This window comes from Mus caroli, unplaced genomic scaffold (genome assembly GCF_978045245.1).
Source record: "Mus caroli unplaced genomic scaffold, Mus_caroli_1 scaffold_5, whole genome shotgun sequence".
NCBI lineage: Eukaryota > Metazoa > Chordata > Mammalia > Rodentia > Muridae > Mus > Mus caroli.
Genome location: NW_028227260.1, coordinates 35,487,636 through 35,509,045, shown reverse-complemented (window position 1 = coordinate 35,509,045; position 21,410 = coordinate 35,487,636). Strand labels below are relative to the sequence as shown.

Below are 21,410 nucleotides of genomic sequence, written 5' to 3'. Positions count from 1 at the left end.
ATATCATAGAACGATAGCAACAAAACAGCATGCTATCGCCATGAAAAGAGCTGTGTTCATCTGCATAAGAGAGATCACTAATAACATGACAGAAAATACTGGGTTGTCTTGAAATCTCCTCTGTCAACACTACTAGTCTAACACTCCTCAATTTAGCCTCTGGCAGGTTATTTGGACAAGAGCAAAAAGCAGCCACATTCTTTGCCAAAACATCTTAAGTGTGGTCTCTAGGCCAGTTGCTATTGTTACCCTCTCAAACCTCTCCAGCTGAGACTAATTTTCTCTTTCAAGTTTCTACTAAGATTCCCATTGATCCTCACATAAAGAGTTTAACCACTTTCCTAATCGAAAACACCAAAGTACACGTTCTATCCATAAATAGCATGGTCAGGCCTGTCACAGCAGTATAGCATTCTCTGGTACCCACTTCTTAGTTGCTTTTCTATTGTTATGACGAGACCCTATGATCAAGACAGTATAAAAGAAAATCACTTAATTGGGGCCTTGCTTATAGTTTCAAAGGGTTAGTTTATGATCATTGTGGTAAGGAGTGTGGCAGCAGTAGGCAGAAAGACAGGCATGGAGCTGGAGGATTATCTGATAGCTCACATCTGAAATTTGCAGGCAGAGAGAGGGGGAAAGAAGAGACAGAAACTGAGACTGGGTCTGGCATGGGGTTTTGAATCCTCAAAGCCAATGACATGCCAAGAAGGGCAAACCTCTTAATCTTTCCCAAATAGTTCTACTAATTATAGACCAAGTATTAAAATTTATGATTCTATAGGAGGCCATTCTTATTAAAAACACCATTTTATTTTAGTCTACAACTTATGAATATTGGTTCCTACAATTTTTACCCTTTTCATTTGAGATATGAGTTTGGTTGACAGATAACAATTATGCTATGGCAGCAAGACAAGTCAGCAGGGCTTTTGTTGTCTTCTGTAGCCAGGGCATACTATCAGAAACTGTTAGTAAGTCACAGCTTATGCAAATGTAAGTCATGGAGAGGGCAGATTTTAGCCCAAGCAAGCAGTAGTTGTTAGCTTAAGCCATGTGGCTGCGGTTTTATGAAGGAAAATATGAGCAGAAAGAAGTTTTGGAAGCTTACTGCATCCTTAAGGAAAGCTGATGATGTAGTCAACAACATGTGGAATTGTGGGATATAAAAGATCCATCCATCTAATAAGCCCTTTAACATCAGACACAGAGATAGCGAATTTTTACTGCTAAGTTTCATTCTTTCTTTGAGCCAGTATTTCCTCACCATGTCCCATTCCTCCTCTCTTTTGGAATAGTAATGTATATTTTGTGGCATTTTATGTTAGAAGTATGTGATTTGAGTTTTGGGTTTTGAATTTACAATGGTTACTGTTCAGAGATCGCTTTGAGTCTCAGGAAAAATAAACCTTTAGGCCCTCTCCTCTACCTTTAAGCAGTCTTTAGATTGTGGAGGCTTTTGAAGTTTGACCGAATGTATTTTGCATTATGATATGGCTCCAGGCCTATGGGAGCCAGGGAATGGAATGTAGGGGTTAGAATGAGAAGAGCCCCCATAGACTCAAGTATATGAGTATTTGGTTCCCTGTTGGTAGAGTGTTTAGGAAGGATTAGGAGGTGCGGCCTTGTTAAAGGAGACTTGTGTCACTGGGGAGTGAGTTTTGAGGTTTCAAAAGCCAGTGCCAGTCATGTTCTCACTTTCTATCTTCCTCCTGCCTGCAGATCAGGAAGTAAGCTTTCAGCTACTCCTCCAACAACCATACCTGCCTGCCTGTCACCATACTCCTCCCCTTAATGGTTATGGACTAAACCTCGGAACTCTAAGCAAACCCCTTATTAAATGGTCTTATATTTTTCCTTGGCCATGGTGCCTCTTCTCAGCAATAGAAGTGTAACTAACACAATAAGCCTAAGGCTAATTCTGACTATTGATTGCTTTTCTCCCTTACATTGTGTACAACATTGAATGAGAACTCATCCTTAGGGAAGTGAGCTGAAGGCTGTTTCAAGCTCAGTTCCTCTAATTCCTGTGCCTGAAATGTGTGGTGTCTTCCAAAATAGGGTCATAACTTTAAGTCCCGGTAGTCAGCTGTGGGTAATGGCAATAGCATATATTGCTTGTGGAATTCCTTATACTCCCCTAAACTGATAGCAGGAATTTTCAAAATCCTCCCTGATTTCTTCACAGAGCTATTGATCTCTAGGGTGTAATGTTTAATTTTATTTAAATTGTTTCATTTCTGCAATTTTTCTTTATGGGGATTTATAGTTTTACTGCTTTCTGATCAAACGAGATAAAAAATATATTTTTTTAATTTTAAATATATTTTACCTGCTTATTGACCTAAATTATCATCTATATCATGGAATATCCCATGAGCTGTTGAGAAGCTGTGTATTATGTAGCTATTGAGTATTCTATAGAGATTTTTTTTCTGGTTTGCTGTCTTGTGATGAACACCACAACCAAAAGGAATGTGAGGAGGAAAGCGTTTATTTCACCTTCTAGCTTTTAAGTCCATCATCCAGGGAAGTCAAGGCGGGAACCTGGAGGCAAGACCATGAAGAAAGGATGCTTACTGGCTTGTTTCTCCTGGCTTACTCAAATGCCTTTTTATACAATCCAGGACTACCTGCCCAAGAGTGGCTTCTCCATCAGAGAGCTGGGCAGGCCCTCACACATCAATCACTCATCAAAAACATGTTCCAAAGCCTTGCCTGTAGGCAGTGTGATGGAGGCAACTCCTGAGTTCCTTCTTCTCATATTACCCTAGCTTTTGTTAATTTGACAAAAACTAAACCAGCATAATATCTAACTCTATTTGATCAATAGTGAATTGTGTCTACAGTATACTGTCAAATTTATGTTTGGCTTATTTATCATTTTACAAGATTTGGATATTGTCATCCCACACTGAGTAGCTACAGGATTGTTTGTTTTCTATTATATACATCAATATTCAGTGCTTACATATTTATATTGATAATAGCATATTGGTGGGTTGTTTTCTTTATTAATATTTATTGGCAGTCTGTGTGTTCTGAAAAATTTGTTTTGACTTGACATCTACTTTATCAGATGGGAGCATAGTCCTGGTTGTTTCCTGCTTCCAATAACCTAGTATTTTAACTTCAGCCCTTTCATTTTCAGTTTTTACTTTTTTGACCAAAAAGGTTGATTTCCTCCAGGCAGCAACCATCTATGCATATCTGAAATGCAGTCAGCGAGTTTATATCTTAAATTCATTATTTAGAACTGTTGTATTTAAGATTATTATTGAGAGCCTTTTTCATTCAGGGAAATCTTTTGTTTATTTCATGGTTTATTCAATTGTCCTTGCTATCCCCCCACCCCCATTGTACTGGACACATGATGGTTTACAGAATTGTAGGGCTTTTTCTACAGTCTTTATCTTATATGATCATGAAATTTGAGTCTATTGTTTCCTCACAATTAACACTGTATTTATTCCTCTCTTGTATGTATTTCTTTAAATGCATTTCTTATATGCTGGCTTAGTAGCATATATAGGTTATGCTATCAGGAAAATCTTTATTTGTTCATTGGTTTTAGGATATAACTCCTAGTTATAATGGCTCTTGACTTTTATTTACTTTAATGCTTAAATTACATCATTTGCTATTTTCAAGGCTTTTCCGTTTCTGCCAAGAAGACTGCTGTTATTAGGTTTGGTCTTCATTTTTAAGTGAAATAGATGGCTTTTTTTCAGCTTTTAATGTTGTGTCTTTGTTCTTTAAACTTAGTATAATATCCATGGTTATATAGCCTTACATTTTATTCCTAATACATAGTACAAAAATTATTTTCTTATCATGCCTGTTTTAGAGTTTAAGTGCCTCTTGTGATTAAAGTTCATTTCTTTCTGTAGCATCAGGAAATTTTCTGGTATAATTTAAGCGACTATATTTTCTATACCTTCAGGTTACATTTTGTCTTCTGGTCATATTCCAGAGCCTTGTGCTAAAGAGGTTTTTTTCTTTATTCATTTATAATTGTGAAATTTCTTCCAACTTTTCTTCAAAGCTTAACTTATTAGTGACAGGCTCTGTGGTTTTTATCGATTGGAATTTCAGAATTTCTGCTTGTTTTCTTTTAAACCCATCATGACTTTCTCATCTATGTTTCTCCCCTATACACACATGTTCTGAGTTGATTTCTTCATTTCGTTCATATGTGTGAACGTTCCTGAACTTTTTTCAAGTATACTTTCCTGTTTTAATAATTGATGTAAATTTATTTATGTGCATTTGGTGTTTTGCATTCATGTGCACCTGTATGGGGGTGTCAGACACCCTGGGAGTAGAGTTTCAGACAGTTCTACAGTACTGCTATGTAGGTGCTGGGAGTTGAACCAATTTCTTCTAGAGGAGCAGCCAGTGATTTTAACTGCTGAGCCATCCCTCTAGCCCCCTCAAGTATTCCCTCAAACTATTTGTTCAGCATTTTAAACACTTCAGTATTTTTTAAATGGTGTATGAGTATTTGTATTCATTTTCCCAGTTTTCCATAATTGTTATATTTTTGTGTTATGACTTCTATACTATTTTGGATGTGGATATCTTCAAGTTTACCTTTCTCACAGTGGAGGGCTCATTCTCAAATCCAAAAAAGAAGAAAAGAGGCCACTGTAGTAGCTAACTAAACTATATAAAGAAACACAGAGAAAGAATTAAAGCCAGCGAATGTGCCCCAACAAATATGAAGCAGATACTGACAGAAATTATTATTATTGTACAGTAAACTGTGAAGTTTAAACTCAATTTGGTTAAAAGTAGAAGTTTTAATTGTACCCAATGGCTAAGAAAAGGAGCACATAGAGTTGCGAGGAGTTTAGAGGTGGGGTATATCTAAGATTTGTGGGCAGGACTGGTGTCAAATATGAACAGAATAGATTGCATGCATGTATGAAATTTTCAAGTAATTAATAAAAGTGTTCTATTTTAAAAGTAGAAGTAATATTGAACTATAAAATAAAAGAGTACAGACTAGGGGAAGGAAAGAGAGCACCGAGATTCGTGTTGGAATTTGGGTCTCACTGAACTCATATCTCACCCAACAGTAGAGCATCTGTGAGAGGAAGGAGGCTGCTGCAGCCTAAGGCCTTCGTGGGTCGGGAACTCGAGAATCTCAAGTTTCTGCAATCTTGACCCTTACTGAAGGTAAGTGGCACTACACGTAGAGCTGCTGCGTGGTCTCAAGCATGGGATTATATGAGTCCTAAGGTGTTACCTGGTGGTGGGGTTTACTCATTGACACACTGGTGATATGGCATCTGAGCTGTGGCTCATGAGGGTCTGCTGCTGGCAATGATTTCAGCGTGTCCTTGTCTGTCATTCTCCAAACCTCATCACTGCCTTCTACAGGTGTCTCCCACAAAGCCAGTCTGGCAGGCTCTCTCGAGTCCTCATTTTGCAATTGTTCTTGGTTTCTTATTTACCAGAGTGTTTTGCCCCAAACAATTAGCCTCTCTCAAGATTGCACCTCTGAAACACTAAAAACAGGAAACAAGTTTTTTTCTTTATTTTGACTAGTGCCAACTGCAGCTTCACTGTCCCTACATTCCTGAGATTGAGTTAATGCTTATGAGAATCATGGGCTTACCTTCGGGGCCAGAGTGTCCATCTTGTTCTGTTTTGTTTTTATCAGAAGCACATTATATTTGGAAGTGAATATTCCTCAAACCAACTACCCCCACCATGGAACTAGTTTGGAGTTTTGAGAGCTTGCTACTCTTGGATGAATCACCTTTCTGTGTCTCAATGACTTTTACTTGTCCTACCCCTTCCTGGTGTTTTAATGCTTGTCCATTTCAATAGTCTAATTTTCCTTACCCTGACTTCTCTTTTATTTGTTTATATAGATTTGTAATTTTAAAGGTATGATAGCCTGCAGCAAAGTGAATTTTTAACCCACTGTATGGTTGTGAACACCTTGAACTTCTTAGTCCATCTGCTTCTGTAAGACTCTGATAAGCCTTAGCTTACCAGGGATGCCCAGAGTGAACAACATGGAACCAGGGATTGATACAAAAGCAAGAGGAAATTTTTTTTTGTTTCAGCATGCTGGGGTCGTCATCCTGCAGCGAAAGACAGGTGGTGACCCCAAGCAGCATTTTTGGCAAGTTTTTATATCGTTTCCAGGGCAAAATAGAGCATCAGCAACTAGGCACAGTACGATTGGTGGAACAGTGTACCCTTTAAACTGATTGGTCTTTAGGGAATGACATAGTAGGGGTTAATTACCTCTTCATTCTTGCCTACATGCTCTCTGACCTGCCTCTTCCAGGAGGAAAGGGGTATCTGTGTGCTCTCTGTCCTGTCTCTTCTAGGAGGGGAGGGGTGTGATAAATTTTTCCATCTGCTGTGAGCTGACCTCTTCATTTTCCACTTTTTCTTGTGCTTGCTTTAATCCTGAAGCTATTGTGGATAGCCATGCAGCTCATATCCCTGTCCTCTGTACTGCTCTTGATATTTTTGTTTCAGGACCATCAACTGTACTTACCTATACGATCTTTAATGAAAGAAGCTAAGAGATTTAGAGTGTAAAGGGCAAAGGTCAGAATCAGAAACAAAATGATCAGGGGGTCCTAACAATGCAGAAATCCATGTAATAAACCAGGGGGAGCTGTTAAACCAAGACTCAAAACATCCTTGGGCTCCTTCCCTTTCTCTCATTCTCTTGAATAGTCCCTCTTTGTCCTTTGCCATAGAATCTTTAACAACCCCAGAATGGTCTATATAAAAGCAACACTCCTCAGCTGAGTCAGCAAGCACCTAGCCCTCCTTGCTGGAGGAAAAGTAGAGCCTAATCCCCTCCTATTCTGTAGTACTACTTCTGATAATGAAGACAATGATTCTTTAATGTGACCGCTGAAAGTTTCTATTCTCTCTATATCTAAATCAATGGCTGCCCTCAGACTGTAAGACCAAAGTGGAGGTCCTGGTAGCATCCCTGGCTGCCCTCAATCCCAAGAGAATGGAGACAATGAGTGCTCTAACAGGTTTGGCGGAAGGTCACATAGGATAGGGTAAGCAAACAGAATCCACAGGAACCACAAGGCTGTCGTGATCAAGATCAAGTTATCTTGAGCTTGAGCATATTGTCCATCTTCTGTACCATCCAGCAGGGGTCTCTCTCTAAGGTGCAGGGTGTTTGCAGGTTTCACATAGGAAGCATTCACCCAGGCAGAAATACTGTCCACCTTGAGGGCTGTGGGAGTGGTTAGCAGTGCCAGGAAGGGTCCCTTCAACTGGGGTCCCAGTGACTGTACCCAATGCCTCCTTATATAAATCCAGTCACCAGTCTGGCAATTGTGAGGGGACTGGCATCCCTGGAGGATTTAAGGCAGTCATTTTGGGCCGAATCTCATGCTGTATTGGAGCTTCAAGAAGAGGTTCCTATCAGTGAGTTGGGATACCTCCAGGGAGGGCCCAGTGGACACCAAAGGAGCTGGGGTATGAAACAGGATCTCAAAAGGGGTCAGATTAAAATGCAAGAGGGTGTTCAGTGCTTGGAACAGGGACAAGGGAAGGAAGTACCACCAAGTCTGAGCCAGTCTCTAAGGTCAAATTAGTCAAGGTCTCTGTTAAGGTTCAATTTATTCTCTCTACCTGCTTTGAGTTCTGGGGATGTTATGCACAACAGAGCTTCCAAATAGTCCTCAATATCTCTGTCAATCCCTGTCTTACCTTAGAAACAAAAGCAGGACTGTTGTCCTATTCAATTACCTTGGGCACTCTGAACCTCTGGAAAATTTCCTCTAATATCTTCTTAGCTGCCATAGTAGCTGTTTCCTGCTTGATGGGGAAAGCCTCAAGCCATCCAGAGAAAGTATCTACAAACACTAGAAGGTATTTGTAACCATATTTTCCTAGCTTAAAATCTGTAAAATTGTCCTGCCAATATACTCTAGGCTGTTGTCCCTTAGGTCTTTTGCCCTGTTTACTCTTGGCTGCATAAGCATTCATCTGCTGGCATATTTCTCTGTCCCAATATCTGAGGTCTATGATATATATGTGTGTGTGTGTGTGTGTGTGTGTGTGTGTGTATGTGTACTGTCAATTTTTCCCCTGTGCCCATATCTTCAATGCTTTTCCCGACTTTCTCTTCTATAAGTTTCAGTGTCTCTGGTTTTATGTGGAGTTCCTTGCTCCACTTAGATTTGACCTTAGTACAAGGAGATAGGAATTGATCAGTTCGCATTCTTCTAGATGATAACCACCAGTTGTGCCAGTACCATTTGTTGAAAATGCTGTATTTTTTCCACTGGATGGTTTTAGTTCCCTTGTCTTAGAGCAAGTGACCATAGGAGTGTGGGTTTCATGTCTGTGTCTTCAATTCTATTCCATTGATCTACCTGTCTGTCGCTGTACCACTACCATGCAATTTTTATCACAATGCTCTGTAGTACAGCTTGATGTAAGGCATAGTGATTCCACCAGAAGTTCTTTTATTGTTGAGAATAGTTTTTTGCTATCTTAGGATTTTTGTTATTCCAGATGAATTTGCAAATTGCCCTTTCTAACTCTGTGAAGAATTGAGTTGGAATTTTAATGGGGATTGCATTGAATCTGTAGATTGCTTTTGGCAAGATACCCATTTTAACTATGTTAACCCTGCCAATCCATGATCATGGTAGATCTTTCCATCTTCTGAGATTTTCTTAGATTTCTTTCTTCAGAGACCTGAAGTTCTTATCATACAGATCTTTCCCTTCCTTAGATTCACACCAAGATATATTATATTATTTGTGACTAGTGTGAACGGTGTTGTTTCCCTAATTTCTTTCTCAGCCTCTTTATCCTTTGTTTAGAGAAAGACCACTGATTTGTTTGAATTAATTTTATATCCAGCAACTGTACTGAAGCTGTTTGTCAGGTTTAAGGGTTCTCTGGTAGAATTTTTGGGGTCACTTATATATATACTATCATATCATCTGCAAATAGTGATATTTTAACTTCTTCCTTTCCAGTTTATATTCTTTTGATCTCCTTTTGTTTTCTAACTGTTCTGGCTAGGATTTCAAGTACTATGTTGAATAGGAAGGGAGAGAGTGGGAAGCCTTGTCTAGTCACTGATTTTAGTGGGATTGCTTCAAGTTTCTCTCCATTTAGTTTGATGTTGGCTATGGGTTTGCTGCATATTTCTTTTATTATGTTTAGGTATGGACCTTAAATTCCTGGTCTTTCCAAGACTTTTATCATAAATGGGTGTTTGATTTTATCAAATGCTTTCTCAGCAGCTAAGTAGATGATCCTGTGGTTTTTGTCTTTAAGTTTGTTTATATAGTGGAATACGTTGATGAATATCCATATATTAAACCATCCATGCATCCCTGGGATGAAGCCTACTTGATCATGATGGATGATCATTTTCATGTGTTCTTGGATTCGGTTAGCGAGGATTTTATTGAGTATTTTTGCATTGATATTCATAAGGAAAATTGGTCTGAAGTTCTCATTCTTTGTTGGGTCTTTGTGTGGTTTAGGTATTAGAGTAATCGTGGGTTCATAGAACTTAATGGGTAGAGTACTTTCTGTTTCTATTTGGTGGAATACTTTGAGGAGTATTTGAATTAGGTCTTTTTTGAAGGTCTCATAGAACTCTGCACTAAACCCATATTGTCCTGGCCTTTTTTTTTTTTTTTTGATTGGGAGTCTATTATTGACTGTTCATATTTCTTTAGGGGATATGGGGCTGTTTAGATCGGTAGTCTGATCCTGATTTAACTTTGGTACCTGGTATCTGTCTGGAAATTTGTCCATTTCATCCAGGTTTTCCAGTTTTGTTGAGTATAGCCTTTTGTAGTAGGATTTGATGATTTTTTGAATTTCCTCAGATTCTGTTGTTCTATCTCCCTTTTCATTTCTAATTTTGTTAATTAGGATACTGCCCCTGTTCCCTCTAGTTATACTTGCTAAAGGTTTATCTATCTTGTTGCTTTTCTCAAAGAACCAGCTACTGGTTTGGTTGATTCTTTGTATAGTTCTTTTTGTTTGTACTGGTTTGATTTCAGCCCTGAGTTTGATTATTTTCTGCCCTCTACTCCTCTTGGTTGAGTTGGGTTCCTTTTCTTCTAGAGCTTTTAGGTGTACTGTCAATCTGCTGGTGTATGCTTGCTCCAGTTTCTTTTTGGAGACACTCAGAGCTATGTGTTTTCCACTTAGGAATACATATATTATGTCCCACATGTTTGGGTATGTTGTGATTTCATTATCATTAAACTCTAAAAGGTTTTTAATTTCTTTCATTATTTCTTCCTTGATCAAGTTATCATTGAGTAGAGTTCAGTTTCCACGGGTATGTAGGCTTTCTATTATTTATGTTGTTATTGAAGACCAGCCTTAGTCTGTCTTCATCTGATAGGGTACATGGGATTATTTCAATATTTTTGTGTCTGTTGAGGCCTGTTTTGTGACCGAGTATATGGTCAATTTAGAGAAGGTACCATGAGGTGCTTAAAAGAAGGTATATCCGTTTGTTTTAGGATGAAATGTTCTATAGATATCTGTTAAATCCATTTGTTTTGTAACTTCTGTTAGTTTCAGTGTGTCTCTGTTTAGTTTGTGTTCCCATGATCTGTCCATTGCTGAGAGTGGGGTGTCAAAGTCTTCAATTATTATTGTGTGAGGTGCAATGTGTGCTTTGAGTTTTAGCAAAGTCTCTTTTATGAATGTGAGTGCCCTTCACTTGGAGCATAGATGTTCAGGATTGAGAGTTTTCTTGGTAGATGTGTGCTTTCATAAGAATGAAGTGTCCTTCCTTATCCTTTTTTGATAACTTTTGGTTAAAAGTTGCTTTTATTTGCTATTAAAATGGCTACTCCAGCTTGTTTCTTGGGACCATTTGCTAGGACAATTGTTTTCCAGCCCTTTATTCTAAGGAAGTGTTCTTCTTTGACTTTGAGGTGCGTTTCCTGTATGTAGTATAATGCTGGGTCCTGATTACATATCCAGTCTGCTATTCTATGTCTTTTTATTGGAAAATTGGGTCCATTGATGCTAAGAGGCATTAAGGTATAGTGATTGTTGCTTGCTGTTATTTTGGATGCTATTTTGATGTTTGTGTGGCTATCTTCTTTTGGGTTTGTTGAAAGAAGATTAACTTCTTGTTTTTTTTAGGGAGAAGTTTTCTTCCTTGTATTGGTGTTTTACACTTATTATCCTTGTAGGACTGGATTTGTAGAGAGATATTGTGCATATTTGGTTTTTGTCAAGGAATATCTTGTTTTCTCTGTCTATGGTAGTTGAGAGTTTTGCTGGGTAGAGTAGCCTGAGCTGGCATTTTTGTTCTCTTGGGGTCTGTATGACATCTGCCCAGGATCTTCTGGCTTTCATAGTCTCTGGTGAGAAGTCTGGTGTAATTCTGAAAAGTCTGCCTTTATATGTTAGTTGACCTTCAATTCCTTACTGCTTTTAATATTCTGTCTTTGTTTAATGCATTTGGTGTTTTGATTATTAGGTGACAGGAGGAATTTCTTTTCTGGTCCAAACTATTTGGAGTTCTGTAGGCCTCTTGTATGTTCATGGGCATCTCTTTCTTTATGTTAGGAAAGTATTCTGTAATTTTGTTGAAGATATTACTGACCCTTAACGTTGGGAATCTTCTTCCTCTTCTATACTTGTGATCCGTAGGTTTGGCCTTCTCATTGTGTCCCATATTTCCTGGATGTTTTGAGTTAGCAGCTTTTTGCATTTGGCATTTTCTTCAACTGCTGTGTCAATGTTTTCTATGGCATCTTCTGCACCTGAGATTCTCTCTTCTAGTTTTTGTATTCTGTTGGTTATGCTTGCATCTATAACTCCTGATCTCCTTCCTAGGTTTTCGATTTCCAGAGTGTTCTTCCTTTGTTTCTTTTTCCAATTTTAGATCCTGAATGGTTTTGTTCCATTCCTTCACCTGTTTGGTGTGTTTTCCTGTAATACTTTAAGGGATTTTTTTTTGTTTCCTGTTTAATATAAACTAGCTGTTTACCTGTGTCTCCTGTATTTCTTTAAGGGAGTTATGTCCTTCTAACAGTCCGCTATCATCATCATGACATGAGATTTTGAATCAGATTCTTACTTTTCTCGTGTGTTGGGGTATCCAGGGCTCACTGTGGTGGGAGACCTAGGTTCTGATGATGCCAAGAAGCCTTGGTTTCTCTTGCTTATGATCTTGCCCTTGCCACTCACCATCTGTTTATCTCTGGTGTTACCTGGTCTTGCTGTCTCTGACTGTGGCTTATACCTCTTGCAACCCTGTGTGTCAGTACTCCTGGGAGACAAGTTCTCTCTGGGAGGAATGTGGGTATGGAGAGCTGTGGCACAGGGTCAGCTTCGGGGTGCAAAAGAAAACCTGCTGTTACTTGGTTCCTGTGTTCTGATGGCTATGGGTGGATCCCTCCTGGGCCAGGAATTTGAACAGAAGTGTTGGCCTTACCTGTGCTCACAGGTGTATTGTCTCTCTGGAGATAACAGCTCTCTCCAGGAGGTATCCAATTGGGTATGGAGTGCTGTGGCACAGGATCACAGACAGAAACCAGAAGGATCCAATACTATCTTTTTAAAGCACAAATCATTCCTTTCTTGGCCTTGAAACATGTAGAGCAACGAATTTAAGCTTATTCCCTAATAGCTTATAAATAACCGAGACTCAGACTATGTTATTTAATTTGGATTTGACAATTACTGGGCTGTAATTCCTAATCTATTCTTCTAATTGCTGGCATAGCTACCTCCTCAGTGGAACCCCAGGTACTTACTCTTTCTCCTGGCCATGTGTTCATCATCCATCTTCCCCCATGGAGGCTCCCTCTCTCCTCCTTGTTTGAACTGTTAATCTGTATCTTTTCTTCATTTCTATATCTTTTTGTCCTTTGTTTCCTTAGTTTTTGAATTTTCTGTATAAGAAACATAATTTCCACTGGTCTGTTATGTTACACTACGACATCATTTTAATCTGTAAACTACCTTTTGAAATTCTTGCATTTGATATTTTTTAATACATTGTTTTTTGTTTGGTCAGATTGCATATTGCTTCTTTTCATTACCTCTGAAATTTGAGTGCCATTTAAAAATCCCTTCACTTGATGGACCATGTAGAGACTGCCATATCCAGGGATCCACCCCACAATTAGCCTCCAAACGATGACACCCTTGCATACACTAGCAAGCGTTTGCTGAATGGACCAGGATATAGCTGTCTCTTGTGAGACTAGGCCGGGGCCTAGCAAAAACAGAAGTGGATGCTCACAGTCAGCTATTGGATGTATCACAGGGCTCCCAATGGAGAAGCTAGAGAAAGTACCCAAGGAGCTAAAGGGATCTGCAACCCTATAGGTGGAACAACATTATGAACTAACCAGTACCCCAGAGCTCTTGACTCTAGCTGCATATGTATCAAAAGATGACCTAGTCGGCCATCACTGGAAAGAGAGGCCCATTGGACTTGCAAACTTTATATGCCCCAGTACAGGGGAACGCCAGGGCCAAAAAATGGGAATGGGTAGATAGGGAAGTGGGGGGGAGGGTATGGGGAGACTTTTGGGATAGCATTGGAAATGTAATTGAGGAAAATATGTAATAAAAAATTTAAAAATTTTTCTCAAAAAAAGAAAATATCTAATAATAAAGAAGACTGCAAAAAAAACCAAAAACAAAAAAAACAAAACAAACAAACAAACAAAAAACTTCACTATAGTAAGCTTAAAGAATACCTGTCATGTTTTCTTCAAGAAGCTGTGTAATTCAACATTTTGGTTAAGTCTTTAAATTTTCATCTACTTTTACACATGGCATGTGTCTTGGATTTACAAGTATCATTCTGCACATTGCATGTCTGTCTTTCCTCTAGTGGTTTGTCCATATCACCTTTATTTCTTTCTTTATATTATTTTTTATGTGTATGGGGTATTGCCTGCCTGTATGTCTGTGTAGCACATTTGTGAAATTCTCACAGTAGCCAAAAGAGGGCATCAGATCCTGTGGAATTGGAGTTATGGATGGTTGCAAGGAATTGAATTTGTGCCCTTGAATAGATAGCCAGTACACTAACTACTGCTGAGCCATCTCTTCAGCCCACTGCTTTTATTAAGCATCACTGTCCATTGGTGTGTTGACTTCTATTTCTAGGATTTCTATCCTACTTTATTAAACTATTTGTCGATTCCTGTAACAGTGACAAGATGCTGTAATTACAGTTGTCCACAGAGTTTATGCTTTCTTATTATGGTATCAGAAATCCCTACTCTGGTGTCTTCTTTCTTCTTAGCTATTCTTTTTTATATAAAAATGTTTTTATTTATTTACATCTCAAATGTTGCCCACCTTCCACATCTCTCCCCCCAGTGTTTTTTTTACCCCATCTCCCCTGCCTTTTACCTCGGAGAGGGAGTTCCCCTACCCATGCCATCCACCCACCTCACAACCACCTTACATGTCCCCACCCCTTGCATCACCCTTCCCTGGGACATCAAGGATCTACAGAGTTAGGCACATCCTCTTACACTGAGGCCAGACAAGCTCCTCTTCTGTTGTATACATGCCAGGGTCCACCAACCAGCCCTTGTATGCTCTTTGGTTGGTGGCTTAGTCTCTGGGAGCTCCCTGGGGCCAGGTTAATTGATTCTGTTGATCTCCTTATGCGGTTGTCACTTCACTCCTTCCCTAACTTTTCAATCTCAGTCCATGATTGGCTGTAAGTATCTGTATCTGTGTTAGTCAAATTCTTTCTCTTGTTAGGGCAGACCTCTTGTGTCCCTTGTTCAAGCAATCCTCCTGCAATCCCGTGTCCCTGGCTAGGGCAGACCTCCAGTGAGACGGGATGACTTTGGTGTCCAGGAGCAAGCATATTGATCTGCCAGGGGTTACGTCTGAAAGATGGAGATGCAGACAGGAAGGATGATGGGTCTCAGGCAGAGCAGGATAGACAAGTGGGGAAAGGGAAGCCAAACTGTATGGTTTAGGAGTCTTAAGTCTGATGAGGTAGGGGGAGGGCAGCTAGAGAATAGAGGTCCCCCACTCCAAGATGGCAGGCTGCTCAGGGCAGTTTGGCTTTACCTAGAGAGATCAGGCAGCAGGGAAGATGGGTGGGGGAAGGGAAGCATACCTGTATGATTCAGGAGTCTGGTAGAGGTGGAAGAGAGGCAGGGAGAGAAGGGAGATTGGTGGTCCCCCTAGACTGGCAGGTTGCTCAGGGTGGCTTACCGTGGCCCAGAGGGCTCATCTTCTTAGCTATTCTTATGCACTTTGCCATCAGGCTGTCTAACACCATGAAATTTTGTAGGTATTTTTGAAATTGCATTAAATTTATATGTCAACTTATGCAGAGCAGACTGGTTTTTTTTGTTTGTTTGTTTGTTTTGTTTTTTAATGATGAGTTTCTCAGGGAAAAGTCAAATTTGAATACCATTGCTCCACAATCTTTACAATGGAATCCAGAATCCTTATTAAATTATATCAGACATATCCACAAATAAATTTTAAACCAAAATATTGGAATATTTTCAGATAATCCTGGGAACGCAGTGACCTTGTAATATAGCACCAACAGAAAATTCTTGAATATGTTTTACTAATGTTTATAATGTGTGAAATCAGTCACTTTGCTTCCTGAGACTGCCCAGTTCCTTTGTTTCAAGGCTGTTTGACTTTTCTTTTCGCACATAAGAAAGTTTGTGACTAGTAGGTTGTAATTAAACTCTCTTGCACATTGAGCGCTAACAAAAGCCCATCTTTTTAAAGACATGGAACATATTTTGATAGCTATTTAAATGCTCTCTTCCTGAAATTAGAATCCCTGAAGTCCCAAGAAATATAAAATTTTTGTTCTTAAATATGATAAATTTATCTTAGTCATCAAGTTATTTTATCTAAGAACAGTGACATAATATGTACTGTGGCAAAGTGCCATACAAGGTAGGTGATAAGTAACAATAATCTTATTTTCTGGTGGTTTAATGTTTCTGCCTGGAATTTTCCTTCATTTTCTTATTCACGTAATACTACATTTTTATAGTCTATCTTATGTAATCACGACATTTTCTGTTCTTCAGTATTATCTAGGCCTTTTAGAGGGTTTGTTCTTGCTGTTGTTGTTGTTGTTGTTGTTGCTGTTGCTGTTGCTGTTGTTCCAGGAGTAGAAGTAAAAGGCAGGAGCATTTGGACTCTTTTATGTTATAAAATCCCTCCTTTGGTGTCTTTTCTCATCATTAACAAACTTGAATGTTTTTCATATCCACATTGACTTATTCTTCCCCTCAGTCTGTGTGTTTCAGAGAAAGCAGTTTTAAGCCATCTATATCACGTATTTGATATTAATTTGTTATTTATTATTTGTAATAAGTATTCATAATACAACTTAAAAAGATTCGTTGTGATATGTTCATATTAGCTCTAGCTTACATGAATCATATCTCTCTTTTTCCACCCTAACCCCTGGCACCATTCTCAAGCCCTAGAAGTCAGTATTGTATTATCAGATTGACTATTTCTTACTTTTCAACATATGGCACAAAATATTGAACAGTTCCTTTTAAGTCTTTGCCCTAAACAATATCCCATTCTTTGATTTTTCTGTATTTTTTTTCATCTTTAGGCTTAATTTTGACTAGAGTAGTTTTTCTGAATATGTTTAAGTTAAACTTTAAGTTCTTTCTTTCTTTTAACTTTAAGTTTTTATCCATCTTCTTTCATGTGTATCTTGTGCATTTTTGGTGTATCTTCATCTGCCACAAATATAGTGATACAGATGGGCTAGTGTGTCATTTTTTTCTCTTTAAGCACAATTTGATGTTTTAATATTTCCTATTGTACCACTTTTGTGCAGATTTATCTTTTATTTCATCATGGCCTGTATTCTATGAAGACGAATACTGGGAGCTCTGTACTCAGTGACCAAAACTGATTTCTGCTTATTTATGACCCACTTTTAATGTTATTTTATCGTATACACATGTCCAATACACATGTTAGGGAGTAGATGTTCTCCAAGGGGGTAAAAGAGTAGCACATACTTTGTGCTACTATTACCTTTTATACTCATGAGTCAATTTCTAGTCTGTGTCTACAGTAGAACTATCTAGTAGTGGCCACCTGATTCACCATTTAGTCTTTAAATATTCTATTTTGCTAACACTGTTTGTATTTTCACATAACTTCTACTGTCTCTCATCCTGGTGCAGGTTCACAAAGATGGGTAGAAAGACCCCAAACAGACTGTTGGATCTTGCTATACAGAGTCTGCTCAGCAACGAGTCTGCAGCAATACAAGCTCTGGAGGACATTCCAAGAGAGCTTTTTGTTCCATTGTTCATTGCTGCCTTCAAGGGTGGGCATAAGAATACATTGAGTGCTATGGTGAAAGTTTGGCCCTTTTACTGTCTCCATATTGGGTCATTGAGAATACGGGGGCCTCAACATGCACTCCTAAAAGCCATTATTGAGAATCTTCCAGTATGTCCTGCACAGACTTCTGCTTTTTGGTAAGACTTTTTAGTAAAGACATGATAAGACACAGGAGGATATACCATAGCCTACTACCCTCCCAGAAGTCGTTTCTAGTGAATGTTGAAGATTTATGTGTGAGTCTGTTGTCTCAACACTTAAGTTGAAATCTGGTGTCTACAATGTTTGTTATATAATCTATTCTATTGAGGGTACTCTTGATGGGTTTATGTAACAGGTGTTATTACATAGAGGAAAGACAGGAAATTTAAGACTGGAGACAGTTTGAGGTATATAAAAAAATGGGAGAAAGGAGGTTGGATTGTCATGGGAAAGGAATGTTTGTAATTAGTATAAGAAGTACCAGCTGTGGATACAAGGATTTGTCATCCTTGTGTCATTTTTATATACCATCATTGATACTACTAGGTTTCATTATCATTTGCTATTTCTCATATATTCTATCTCCTCTTATCCTTACAGGAGACCTAAATTGAGGATCCTAGATTTAAGGCAAGACACAAAATGTAGGATCACGTGCCCTCAAGTCAGCACCAAATCACCTTCGTGTTTTCATTCTTGTACTTATTCTGACTCCTCTATCACAAGAATTGAAAGACAGCTTTGTTTCATAAATTCAGGGTGTAAGACTCTCTTACCCAGGCCTGTAGAACTAATATTGGATCTTTTCCTTGATAGCTCCTTAATTGAAAAGGATTTTTGGATTTTGCTTATGCGAAAAATTGAAGAGAGTTTGGGGTTTTTGCACGTGTGCTGTCGAGATTTGCAAATTGAAAAACTGCGTAAATGCAAATACACCCTGAAATTTCTTGATCTCCAATGTGTTGATCAGTTGTCAGTTGATAGAGGCTCACTGAGTGATATCACCAGCATCCTGTGCCAGATGGGCCACCTAGAAAGCCTGACTCTATCTAATGTGACTTTTAGATCTCTGAGAGGGAAAGTCTTTAAAAATTTTCTCAGTCACTTGCAGCGTATGGAACACCTTAAGGAACTCAGCTTCTCTTCATTCCACCTCAAAAATCATCTGAACAGAGTGCTCAGGTAAGAGTTTGGGGTAGGGCTGGAGAGATGGATCAGTGGTTAAGAGCACTGACTGCTCTTCCTAAGGTCCTGAGTTCAAATCCCAGCAAGCCCATTGTGCCTCACAACCATCTGTAAAGAGATCTGACTCTCTATTCTGGTGCATCTGAAGACAGCTACAGTGTACCTAGATATAATAATAAATAAATCAGAAAAAAGAGTTTGGGGTAGGTCCCTGGGCTTCCTGTACAGTCTATTGAGACAGGATAGAAAGCACTCTTGGGTATTTCTAAACAACTCAAAACCTTTTATGCTTTCAACTTCCATCACTGCTGTGAATGTGAAACTGGAGAAAGACAGGATTACAAAAATTAAGCAACCAGCAATGTACAGATACTATTGTTAAGTGCAGAACTATAAAGGTGAAAAAAATCACAAGCACTCTAGACAGGAGGGAGAGGAGAAGGGAGAGGAATTGAGATGTAGAAAGACATTTTATGCCACTGCACTGTTGTACATAATCTACAGATGTCCATAGTTCATAACGTCAGATTACTTTGCTGATCTATAATCTCCAAGGTAAAGACCATGAAAGTAGAATTTGTTAGTTAGGTACTGGCCCAAAGGGAATTTTCAGTTGCCTGCTCTTTCTCATTCCTCCCCACTAAAAAGGAGAACAAAAAATCTACAATGGATATTATTGTAAATACTCCGTGGATTAATTTTTTTAACATTTCTTAGAATCATCTGGTATAATATATTGTACATGTTTTTAAGTTGAAAATAAATTGAATTTCAGTGCTGAAAACTAAACTTTCAACTGGGCCTGCTGGCACATGCTTTTAATCTAAGCACTTGGGAGACAAAGGCAGGCATATTCTGAGTTCAAGGCTATCATGGTCTATATAGATCAAGGATAGCTATAGCTACATAATAATATCCTGTCTCAAAAAAAAAATGAAAGAAAGGAAAAAACAAGAAAACTGTCTTTCTCAGCATCCCCCAAACTATTAAGTGAACTAAACATGGTGACACATTGACAGTTTTATTCTAGATATAACAGTATAGTTTTCCTAATTCAATCATCATTCTCCAGGATGTATTTTTGTTTCTCCCTACAGAGTCTTACCGCCTGGCTTGGATATCTTGTGGCTGCCATTCTGTGGTCTTTCATACAGAGACATCAAATTTATGTCCCAGAGTCCTCATGTCACTCACCTAAAACTATTAAATCTTAGTAACAACCTGATGCATTGGGATGACTTTGGGCCCTTTCACACTGTTCTGTCAAATCTCTCTGGTACTCTTCAGCATCTGGAGATAAATCATTGCCTTATAAATGATTCTGCAATCTCTGCTCTTATCCCTGCCCTGATTAGATGCACCCATCTCCGTGTGCTGGGATTTGCTTCTAACCCCATCACCATGCCTATGCTTGTGAATATCATGCATCATTTAACACCCATGATGGAGCTAAAATATGTGATTTATCCTGTTCCTGTACATTGCTTTGAAAGATGGCATTTTCAGGGCAGTTTAGACAGACAGAAACTTGCCATTGTACAACTACAAGTGAAAGCAATGCTAGAACTTGCACGGAGAGAGGACATGAAGTGGATTACTTACTGTTAGTAAATGTCACAGTCCAATGCATTTTTAAACTGATATGTACCGTTTAAGTACTAAATGTTATTTCCTGGACCCATAGACTCAATCTATAAGGCTCTTACATTGTACAGAATTGCACTTAGGAAGGATAGGTTTGTAGCTGAATCCTATAGAGAATAACTTAGCAAAAACTGAGAGACTTCAAAAGTTTCTTCTGAGTATTTCTTGTCACTATTGCCAGATTACTGACACCAGTGGCATTTATATTTTCAGGACGATCAGGTCCTGCAATGCTATATCCCTGGCCATCCTGTTTGGTTTGCTTGTGGGTACATCACACAAATCAAGACAATGACAGCCTTTCCTGTCTGTGTTTGTGAAAATGGCAGTGGCGTTTGAAGACTGTTATCATCCCATAAGTTAGTTTAGGCTGTTTGGGGTTGCTTATGGAAAACTATCAGGATTTACCAGTGGACCAGGAAAGAAGATAGCACAGGTTCTGAGATTTAGATTAAACCCCCTCAAGAACATAAATACAATGACCTACTTCCTTGATGTAAGCCCATTGTAAAGTTTCCACTCTCACCATGAAGTCTTCAGCTGAATATCCAGCCTTTGTCCCATAAATTTTGTGGAAGTGTTTAGGATCCTGGCCACAATATTTCCCCTATTTCCTCTAGATCTCTTGACACTGTACATTTAACAATATAAATCATTGCACATATATATATATATATATATATATATGTGTGTGTGTGTGTGTGTGTGTGTGAGATATATATATATGTATATATCTATATAGATATATAGATATATATATAGATAGATAGATATCCCTCATTTGATACAATACATACTAGAAACCTGTGGATACTGAGTCCAACATACTTCATTCTCTAAAATATGACATAATTAAGAATTCAGTTTTTCATATCCTAGACTTACTTAGAAATGATGTATGCCACATCAGTAATTAGCAATTTACACAGGGCTAAGGAAATGCCTTATTTATCCAGCTGCTTCCCACACAAGCACACCAGTGCTCTGATGCCTAGCATACTTGTAAAAAGCTGAGCACCAAAGTCTACATTTGTAACTCCAGTACTTAAAGGGTGGAGGAATGAAGAGCCTTACTTACATGACCAGACAGTCTAACAAATTAGTGGATTCAGGGTTCAATGAAAGATCCTGCCTCAGAAAATATGTTTAAGAGTGGTTTAAGAAAATACCAGATAGCCATGCCCTGCTCCCACATGCATATACCGAAGCATATGTATCTTCCCCCTCCCACCAACATGGAAACAAAAAGATCT

General features: G+C 38.6%; 1 protein-coding gene across 1 annotated transcript; it reads left to right on the top strand.

Moving 5' to 3' along the window:
• Window positions 1–5,087: 5,087 nt before the first annotated feature.
• Window positions 5,088–20,294, top strand: LOC147004563 (melanoma antigen preferentially expressed in tumors-like). The gene is made up of 4 exons (XM_085837595.1): window positions 5,088–5,181; window positions 17,184–17,483; window positions 17,929–18,510; window positions 19,611–20,294. Exons 2-4 carry the CDS (start codon window positions 17,194–17,196, stop codon window positions 20,119–20,121), a joined length of 1,383 nt encoding a protein of 460 aa, XP_085693721.1. The 5' UTR covers window positions 5,088–5,181; window positions 17,184–17,193; the 3' UTR covers window positions 20,122–20,294.
• The last annotated feature ends 1,116 nt before the right edge of the window (window positions 20,295–21,410 follow it).